The sequence below is a fragment of the Chiloscyllium plagiosum genome, chromosome 6 (genome assembly GCF_004010195.1).
Source record: "Chiloscyllium plagiosum isolate BGI_BamShark_2017 chromosome 6, ASM401019v2, whole genome shotgun sequence".
Taxonomy (NCBI): domain Eukaryota; kingdom Metazoa; phylum Chordata; class Chondrichthyes; order Orectolobiformes; family Hemiscylliidae; genus Chiloscyllium; species Chiloscyllium plagiosum.
Window position 1 is genome coordinate 81,516,748 of NC_057715.1, and position 10,750 is coordinate 81,527,497.

General features: G+C 40.2%; 1 protein-coding gene across 5 annotated transcripts in view; it reads right to left on the bottom strand.

Moving 5' to 3' along the window:
* The window catches only part of atp8a2 (ATPase phospholipid transporting 8A2), a 567,355-nt gene that overhangs the window by 319,035 nt on the left and 237,570 nt on the right, over window positions 1–10,750 (bottom strand). For all 5 annotated transcript variants that reach the window (XM_043691978.1, XM_043691979.1, XM_043691980.1 and 2 more), the window contains one exon: window positions 1,814–1,919. In XM_043691978.1, coding sequence (XP_043547913.1) covers window positions 1,814–1,919 — 106 coding nt within the window. The remainder of the gene's footprint in view (window positions 1–1,813; window positions 1,920–10,750) is intronic.

Genomic DNA, 10,750 nt, shown 5'->3' on the forward strand with positions numbered 1-10,750 from the left:
TTGCTGCTTCTTCAAAAAACTCAATCAAGTTTGTGAGACATGATTTCCCATGCAAAGAGCCATGTTAACTATCCCTAATCAGTCCTTGCCTTTCCAAATACATGTACATCCTGTCCCTCAGGATTCCCTCCAACAACTTGCCCACTACCGACGTCAGGCTCACTGCTCTGTAGTTCCCTGGCTTTTCCTTACCACCTTTCTTAAATACTGGCACCATGTTAGCCAACCTTCAGTCTTCCGGCACCTCACCTGTGACTATCGATGATACAAATATCTCAGTAAGAGGCCTGGAATCTGAAACAAAATCAAAGGATACTGGAGAACCATTGCACATCTGGCAGCATCTGTTGAGAGTTGACATTTTGAGTCCAGTGATCCCTCATAAAGGCTCAAAATGTTCACTCTTTCTTTGAGTAGATGCTGCCAGACATGTTGAGTTTCTCCAGCACTCTGCTTTTATTTCATTTTCCATAGTTTCTGCCCTCTCTCCTAAATCAAAACAGTTGCTCCAAATCAATTTTTCCTCGCAAGATCATTTTCTATAATGAAGGCATGCTAAACAATTAATTGCATTTACCCTGCATTAATTCATGAGGTTAATGTGAATGACAAACCAGATAATCGAGAAAACAGGGTTCCTAGATCTCCATTTTGCATTAATCTGTGGTTCAAAATGACAGTATCACTGGTATGCTGGAAACATGAGAGACAAGGACAAAAGCATGCCTTAATGTTCCTTTTTTCTCAAGAAACATGCCCAATTTATATCCCAGCATATTGTTTGTGAAGAGAAAATAAATTACTAACATCAACACTCCTATTAAGGAATCAATGAATTACACCCATCTGCTTTGATTTATAATACAATATTTACCTGAGAAGCTGATTTCTGTAATGTCAATACTCATGATCATCAGTTTTGTGAATTGAGCAAATCTAACTGTCGAATGACTGACTGCCAGCTGCCCAAGCATGTGGAAATAACATTTGAATAGACAAATATTTCATTTAAGACTGAATATCTCAGAGGATCTGTTGCCACCCTGAACACAATTGGAGTGATTCAAGATCATTCGGTACAAACGACTATAAATATCAAAAACATTTTAGTGTAAATATATTAAATGTGCAAAGGGTACACAAAGATAAGGTTCCTGCATCTGACGGATTAAAAATTCTCTTGACAGCAATTTCTGCCCGTGATGTATCAAATCCTGTTGCTCAATCAGCATTATATACAACTAATGTTGTGGTTTTGGAATATGAAATAGAGAAATAGCCTGCCATTAATAGCTTCCAGCTAAGTAGTAATGGAGAGGACAGAAAATAATCAAGCACAAGTTAAAACTAATGTTACTATTACCCAAATAAAACAACAAACCTGCACACAATCCCATAATGAGCTTATCCAATGACATCCATGCTTTTGGACAACCATGGAACACTGGCCCAAATCTCCCCTTCACCAAATTATCACAGTAACAAAAGGAACAGAACAAAGAGAATTTCTCTCCTTAATTGGGAACCTATGCATAATTGGAATCCATACTCTCAAGTCAAGACGTTAGAGAAATGTCGTGTTTTTGTGCAAGAGATACACAGAACACAACTGAAGCAAACAATGCACACAATGTAACTTTGAAATAATATTGTAAAAATAATTCTTATTGAAGAACTTCTTCAGGATTTTCTCTTTTTCTTTAAATTGCACTGAAGTACACCAAAATTATTGGAGTTACTTTTGACAATTGTCGATATTGTGCATTGATTTTGATTATTTGTAGCTTCTCTCCATCATATCCCAGTATCTCACCTGGTGATGAAGCCTGGTAATAAATGTCATTTCCATCTTTCTCAGGAACAACTGTGTGGCAAATTGCCATCATAATGAGAAACTCCCGGATCTCACCAGATGTTGGCTGAAATAAAGCATATATAATCAATGTATATTGCTAACTCAGTAACTATGCTCCTTTTTAATTGTCTTATATTCTCAAACTTATTTACTTGATCACGTACACATTCAAATTTCATACAGTTTAGAGAATCCACAATGCACATGTTTACTGTACAACATAATGCAGTTATAGTGCAATGAGGGGTCTTCATGAACTTACACTATAGTTCCTCTTTTTTTGGTAGCACAGGCAGATGCAACTGCACTCTCACAGCCATAGAGTCATGGAGTAATACAACATGGAAACAGGCCCTTCAGCCCAAACTGGTCATAAAGTCATAGGGCACAGAAACAGACCCTTCGGTCCCTATCAGTCAGTGCTGAACTTAACTCTAGGTAAATTTTTAGTATCAGAGATCCATGGACATTCCCAGCCTATTTGCAAAGTAGCTTACAATATCAAACCCAAGTACTGCAATGGACTGCATCCTCTGAAACATCAAGCCTTTTAATTACTTTTATTTGAAGAGGTGACGAAAGTAGTGGACAAGGGGAATGTCGCTGATTATATGCTAAATGTTTGCTAACATTGAAGCTCTGGAATTGATTAGAAAATAGAGTGAATGGAAGGAGACAGAATCAGGACTACAGACAGGTTGTGGCTAGTGGGAACAGATTTTAACTCATCAGGTAGGTACTGAAGTTGGGAAATTTCATGCTGGTGTGTCAGGCAAAGATCTGTATTGCTGCATCAATTAATCACAATATTCATAAATGAATTAAATGATTGGATAGAAAGCAAATTTGCCAGCAACAGATAGAAGATACTGTAAGCTGCATAAAATTACAAAGATACATTAAATTAATGAGCAAAACCATAGCAAGTGAATGTCAATGCAGACAATGTGGTCATCTATTTTAACCTAAAGATTATACAACATCTTTTAAATAGTGAAATCTTGGAAAAACGTGACAGCCCAAATACACAGATCAGTATAAGGTGATGAATGAATACAGAAACTAATCAAAAAAGGCTAATGGAATGTTGGACATTTTATTTTATGAATTAGAGTACCTGTATGAGGGGCATATGTCTTGGTTTGGATATAAAAAGCCTTGGTTAGACCACACAAAGTGTGACCAGTTCTGAGCATCATATCTTAGGAAGCAAATATTTTCATTGGATGGCGTGAATGACAACTGAATTCCAAAAGTTATAAGGAGAAATTAAACAAGTTTGGATTGTTCCCTCTGGTGTTTAGAAAATTAAGGGGAGTGGTGTTGGAAGTTTCAAGATACTAAGAAGATAGTTTCTCTTTTTCTAAATTATTTTCAGTAGCTGTGAAATTTAGATTAGGTGGTATAGTGTAAAACAATAGATTTAGACCATTCTAGAATGAAATTAGCAAATTAAAATTCATGTTGGATTATTCTGACATTGAAATATTACGCTGTTCCTTTATTGCCTCTCAAGTCAAAAACCTGGAATTCTCTCCCTAATGTCAGTGTGGGTGTATCTACACGAAATGGATTACAGGCAGTTCAATAACATCTTTGCAAGGGGAAGTAGAAATAGACAATAAATGCTCACCCAGGTAGTGAAACCCACATTCCCTGAATCATTTAAAAGACAAGTTGATTTTAAAATTGACTGCACAATTCATTTGGATCGGCTGGTGACAGCCCAATTTAAATAGAGTCAAAGTGTCATTCAGCACAGAAACAGACCTTTTGGTCCAACTTGTCTGCGCCGATCAAACATCACAATCTGACCTAGTCCCATTTGCCAGCATTTGGCCCATATCCCTGAAAACTGTTCCTTTCCATTCATTCTCCAGATGCCTTGTAAATGTTGTAATTGTACCCACATCCACCACGTCCTCTAGCAGCTTGTGCTATACACGCACCACCGTGTGCTTGAAAAATCTTTCCCCTCTCACCTTAAACCTATTCCCTCAAATTTTGCTTCACAATCCCCCACCCACCCCACCATCAGAAAAAGGTCTTGGTTATTCACCCTATCCATGCCCCTCATGATTTTATAAACCTCTATAAGGTCACACCTCAACATCCAAAGCTCCAGGGAAAAAGCCCCAGCTATTCATCCTCTCCCCATAACTCAGGCCCTCCAGTCCTGGCAATATCCTTGTAAATCTTTTCTGTACCCTCCCAAATATAACAACATTCTTCCAATAAGAGGGAGTGTAGAATTGTCAGTAGTATTAGAAACACAGTGTTCAAAGAGGCTACTTGGCCCATCTGGTCCAGACCAACCCTCCAAAGAGCATCCCATTCAAAACTGCCATCTCCCCCACCACCCCATCATGTATTTCCCATGGCTAGCCCACCTTGTCTGTAAACTCCAGGCAATTTCATCATGGCCAATTCTCCAAACCTTCTCATCTTTGAACTGTGGGAAGAAACCAAAGCAAAACCCAAGCAGACCATGGGGAGAATGTGCTAACCCCACACAGACAGTGGCCTGAGAGTGGAATCGAACCTGGGTGCCTGGCACTGTGAGGCTAACCACTGAGCCACAGTGCTGCATATTCTAGAAGTGGCCTTACCAATATCCTATACAGCCGCAACAAGATGGTCCAACTCCTATACTCAATGATCAGACAAATGAAGGCAAACGAGCAAAATGCCTTCTTCACTACCCTGTCTACTTGCAACTCCACTTTCAAGGAAAAATGCACATGCACTCCTTTGGCAACACTCCCCAGAGCCCTAGTGTATAAGTCCAGCCTTGGTTTGCCTTAACAAAATGCAACACCTCACATTTATCTGAAATTAAACTCATTCTGCCACTCCTCGATACACTGGCCCATCTGATCAAGATCCTGTCGTACTCTGAGGTAACCTTCTTCACTGTCCACTACATCACCTATGTTGCTGACATATGCCAAATTATTAACCATGCCTCCTATATTCACATTCAAATCATTTATATAAAAGACAAAAGGCAGTGGAGCTAGCATCAATCCTTTTAACACACTGGTCACAGGCCTCCAGTCTGAAAAGCAACTGTCTACCACCACTTCCTATCTCCTACCTTCAAGACAATTTTGTGTCCAATTGGTTAGCTCCCCCTAGATCCTATGTGCTCTAACCTTACTAAGCAGTCTACCATGCAGAACCTAGGCAAACACTTTGTTGAAGTCCATTAAGGCAACATGTACCACTCTGCCTTCATCCATCTTCTTTGTCACCTCTTCAAAAAAACTCAATCAAGTTAGTGAGACATGATTTCCCAGGCACAAAGCAATGCTGACCATCACTAATCAGTCCTTGCCTTTCTAAATGCACGTAAGTCCTGTCCGTCAGAATCCCCTGCAACAACTTACCCACCACTGATGTAAGGTTCACTGGTCTATAGTTCTCTGCCTTTTCCTTACAGCCTTTCTTAAATAAAGGCACATTAGCCAACCTCCAGTCTTCCACCATCTCACCCATGGCTGTTGATGATACAAGTATCTCAGCAAGAGACCCAGCAATCAATTCCCTAGCTTTCCACAAAATTCTAGGAAACACCTGGTCAGTCCTAGGGATTTATCGACCTTTATGCATTTTAAGACCTCCAGTACCTCCTCTTCTGTAATATGAATTCTTTTCAAGATATCACAATTAATTTCTCCAACTTCCATGTCCTTCCAAATGACGCAAAATACTTGTTTAGTATCTCACCCATCTCTTGTGGTTCCAAACATAGACAGCAACATTGATCTTGAAGAGACCTTTTACCTTCCCTAGTTAAGACAGAACTTACTGAGAAGAACCAAGTTCTAGATGCATCACTTAGGCCATAAATGTATTAATTTAACCTCAGAGTTAAGACGGAAGAAACACTTCCTTTTGAGTTGACCTCCCTGCAGAAATAAAGCATTAGTTAGCAACTGACCCACGTTCCCAAATACTCCTTAATAACCAAGCCAAGAAAAACTTCATTACTGTTTTTTCTGCCATAGGTTAAGCTACTCTTCCATCTTGTTCCCAAATTTTCTTGAAAGCCTTGTGCCTAAAGCTTGCTTTAGCCTTTTAAGACCCATCAGGAGATACCTTTTCTATTCAAAGTTTGTGAGAAGATTTGTAGCTCGGGTGCTCGTTGTTGTGTTTCTGTTCGCCGAACTGGGAATTTGTATTGCAGACATTTCGTCCCCTGTCTAGGTGACATCCTTAGTGCTTGGGAGCCTCCTGTGAAGCGCTTCTGTGATGTTTCCTTTGGCATTTATAGTGATTTGTATCTGCCGCTTCTGGTTTCAGTTCCAGCTGTCCGCTGCAGTGGCCGGTATATTGGGTCCAGGTCGATGTGCTTATTGATTGAATCTGTGGATGAGTGCCATGCTCTAGGAATTCCCTGGCTGTTCTCTGTTGGCTTGTCCTATAATAGTAGTATAGTCCCAGTCGAACTCATGTTGCTTGTTATCGGAGTGTGTGGCTACTAAGAATAGCTGGTCATGTCGTTTCATGGCTAGTTGGTGTTCATGGATGCGGATCGTTAGCTGTCTTCCTGTGTTGTGGCCCTTTTGAACAGTGTCTTGATGCAACTTCTTTTGTATTGCATAATATATTCCACTGTCACCACTGGATAGCAAGGCTCAATCAGGAAATTTAGCACAGACATTTTTCAGTGATAAAGGAAAATGTTTACGCGAGGTATGATCATTACTTAAGCACATCAAACTTGAATTAAAAGCAAGCTGACCATGAAGTATAAAAAGCAATGTAAAAGAGAGCTTGAGTAATGATTCTTAAACAAGGTTTAAGGTTAGTAGGGGAAGATTTAAAAGGGAACTAACTTTTTTTTTACGCAGAGGGTGGAGTCTATATGGAATGAGCTGCCAGAGGAAGTGACGGAGGCTCGTTACTATTACAACATTTAAAAGGCATCTGGATAGGTATATGAATATGAAAGGGTTAGAAGAATATGGGCCAAAAATATTGGCAAATGGGACTAGATTAATTTAGGATACCTGGACAACATGAATGAGTTGGATCAAATAGTCTGTTTCCATACTATGGGTCTCGAACTGACTACTGTGACTGTAAGGCAGCATTTACTGTACTGAACAAAATATTCATTTTAAAAGCCTGTGTAAACTTTACAATGATTAAAGGCAGGTTTTTATTGAATATAGGCCCTACTAACCTACTGCAGCACAGTCTTCCAATTTCATGCAACGCAACTACAGGTTGCTTTAAGTTAGGATGTTAATAATTTTATAGCACAGTGAAAACATTTTAACTTCTGGTTGAGCACACGACGGAGCACAGTATGCTAATTAAGACCAACATGTTGTGTCAGGGAAGGACAGTTTGTTCCTGCAGCATCCATTGAATTGAGCAAGCAAACCTATACATCTCCATGTAATACCGAAGGTGCATTTTATTTTAGATTATTCTTAGCTAAAAATCACACAACATCAGGTTATAATCTAACAGGTTTATTTAGAAGTACTAGCTTTTGGAGCGCTGCTCCTTCATCAGCTAACTGTGGAGTAGGTCCATAAGACACACAGTTTATAGCAAAAAAATACAGTACCATGCAACTGAAATGATATATTGAACAAACCTAGACTGCTGTTAAGTCTTTCATCTTTGAGAATGGGTCGCAGGCTTCAGTTCATTAATATGTAAATCCCAGTCTTTGTTTAAGCCACCTTCTCAAGAAAACTTAAGGTTTTATAACAAAAGGCTTCTCAGCTCAGACAATGTGTGTGTGTGTGAGTGTAATGGAATATAAAACAGAGTTTGTCTGTATCCCAATCTTGAATCAGACTGGTTCTATTTCCAAAGTGGAATTTATAAACTATTCCATGGGTTGACTGTCTGCAGATTGTGCGTCTTTTGAGCAAAATAGAATGTATCTGCAAAGTATAATTCACATACAAATTCACCCCATAGACTTGTATGTCTGTGCATGTGTGCGTGTTTAAGAGAGAGCGAGCTTGAGTGTCTGTATGTGAGTGTGAGTGCGAGCGCATGTCAGAGAGTGTGTGTTTGTGTACATATACTTGGTAAAGTGTGTGAGAGAGTATGATGGAGTATAAGCCTGTGAGGAGTGTGCGCAAGGGTGCAGTGTGGAGGGTGTATGTGTGTGTATGACAGAGGGTGTGCACGAGTGTGTGAGTATGTAAGTGCGTGTGTACGTATGAAAGAGACAGTGCATAGGATAGTGGGGTCACCTGTCGTGTGACATGAACCCAAGGTCCCGGTTGAGGCCATTCTCACGGGTGCTGACCTTGGCTATCAGTGTCTGCTCGGCCACTCTGCATTGTTGCATATCCCGAAGTCTGCCTTTGCCGGAGAACACTTCAGTGGTCCAGGACATTCTGCCTTGGATCTTCAGTTGACCATCCTCCAAGGCGGACTTCAGGATACGCAACAATGCAGAGTAGCCGAGCAGAGGCTGATAGCTAGGTTCAGCACCCATGAGAATGGCCTCAACTGGGACCTTGGGTTCATGTCACACTACAGGTGACTGCACTACACAAACACACTCACGCAGACTCTCTCATACACACAAACACACACACCCCCCACACACAATCTCACAGTCTTATATTCCATTACACTCACACACACACACTTTACCAAGGATACACACAAACAAACACACACTCTCGCTCTCATGCGTGCAGACACACATATAAGTCTATGGGGTGAATTTGCATTTGCAGAATTAAATTTGCAGATACATTCTATTTTGCTCAAAAGGCGCACAATCTGCAGGTCAATCCATGTAATATTTTAGAAATTCCACTTTGGAAATAGAACCAGTCTGACTCAAGATTGGAATACAGACAGATTCTAATCTCACTTTTAATGCATTGACTGAGCTGAGATGTCACCTTTTTTTTATAAACCCTAAGCTATCTCGAGAATGTGACTTAAAAGAAGTTCTGGGATTTATGTATTAATGAATTGAAACCTGCAACCCATTCTAAAAGATTAAAGACTTGACAACAACCTAGTTTTGTTCAATACATCATTTCAGTTGCACAACACTGTAATTTTTTGCCATCAATTCTGTGTCTTTTGGTTCTGCTCCACAGCTACTTGGTGAAGGAGCAGTGCTCCAAAAGCTAGTGCTTCCAAATACAGTAAACCTGTTGGACTATAACCTGATGTTGTGTGATTTTTAACTTTGTCTGCCTCCATCCAACACTGGCTCCCTTGCATCAGATTATTCTTGTTCACCATCGAGTGGTTAATTTGGGAACAATCAAGCTGGAGTCTAAATGCAGAAAGGAATGGTGCATGTCATTAAAAGGCAACACAAATAAAAGGATTTACAAATATAGGAAAAACACAAAATAGTGGAAACATCAACCTGAAAGACAAAAACAAATGTATACTACATATAAAAACACCAACAGAATGATAGCGATTTTTCGAAAGTATTATGAAAGCTTCATATTCAAATTTTATGTACACTTGAATTTAAAGGGTCATAGAGGTAGTTGGATATTCTTAAAAATTTCAATGCATAGATAATGGAACTTTTTCAAACAACACTTTCTTGCTAACTACATGATTTCACTTGGACTTGTTTTCTTGAACTCCCTTCAGGGACGATTTGGAGATGCTAGTGTTGGACTGGGGTGTACAAAGTTAAAAATCACAAAACAGGTCTATTTGGAAACACTAGCTTTCGGAGCACTGCTCCTTCATCAGGTGGTTGTGGAGTATAAGATCATAAGACACAAAATTTATAGCAAAAAATTTTCAGTGTAATTTAACTGAAATTTAGACTTGCAGAATTATGTGGGAGATTAGAAATGTTGTTTTTGCAGGTGGGGGAGGGGGTGTAGTGGAGGGAAGGGAAGGGGAACATTATATAAACGGTCACGGAATTCTTGTAGCATGTAGCATACTTAAGGCTAAGAACATAGAGGGCCTTTTAAAGAAAATAGTTTTAAGCTAGGAAATAACTATGACCACAAAAAGAAGCAGCAAGGGCATTTCACAATAAAGCTTATAGTATGATAAGAGAAACTGGATAAAAGAACAAGCTGTAACAAACAAGGAACAAAGAATGCAGACAAGGACAGCAGGATGGCCAGATAAGAAAATAACTAACAAGTGAGGTAATCGGCTTATGATAGGATGGGAAAAGGGAGGCGTGATTCCGCAACTTGTAAACTAAATAAGAATGCTAATATGCTCTGTTTTCGCGTGCATTTCTGCTTGATCACAGAAGCGTCCAGTTCTTGCAAGGCTGTAATAAATTTTCCAAGGCTTTGTCTCAGGCTGATTGATTTGTGAGTGAGTTCTGTTTCTCACAATTTGGGGGTTCGTCCGGGATCCAAAACTCCGACCGCTTGACTCTCTTGGGATGACAGGGGAGGTGCACCTTGCCGATTTCGGTGATCTCTGACTCCCTTGCTTGTTGTTCGCGGTTTGGGCGAGTACGATCCGGACTGGGAGACCCTGGAAACAAGGCGGGCAGACATGGCGGGTTCGGTTGGGCAACTCTTGTGCACAAGACCTGGGTAGGGAAAAGTCTTAAAGGATATATCCGGGCGACCGGGGGCAGTGGTATTTGCTGCAGGAATTGCCATGGGACGGGGTGCACCGAAATGACCAGGTAACTCTGTGCACAGACCAAGGGAAGAACAGAGACCTTTTAAGTATTGCCTTGGCGGTCGGGACGTACGACAAGTACGGGGAATTGGCGATAAATAAAATTATGCATATTTTAATGGAAAACAGCCCGTGTCAGAAGGGCTAGTAGCTGAAGGGCTACTGAGGGTGCACTTCGTAACTAACTTATGGCCAGACGTCCAGAAAAATATTCAAAAGCTAGAGGAATTGTTGCGGGAAGCTCAAAGTGTCTGTGTGTCTGTGTGT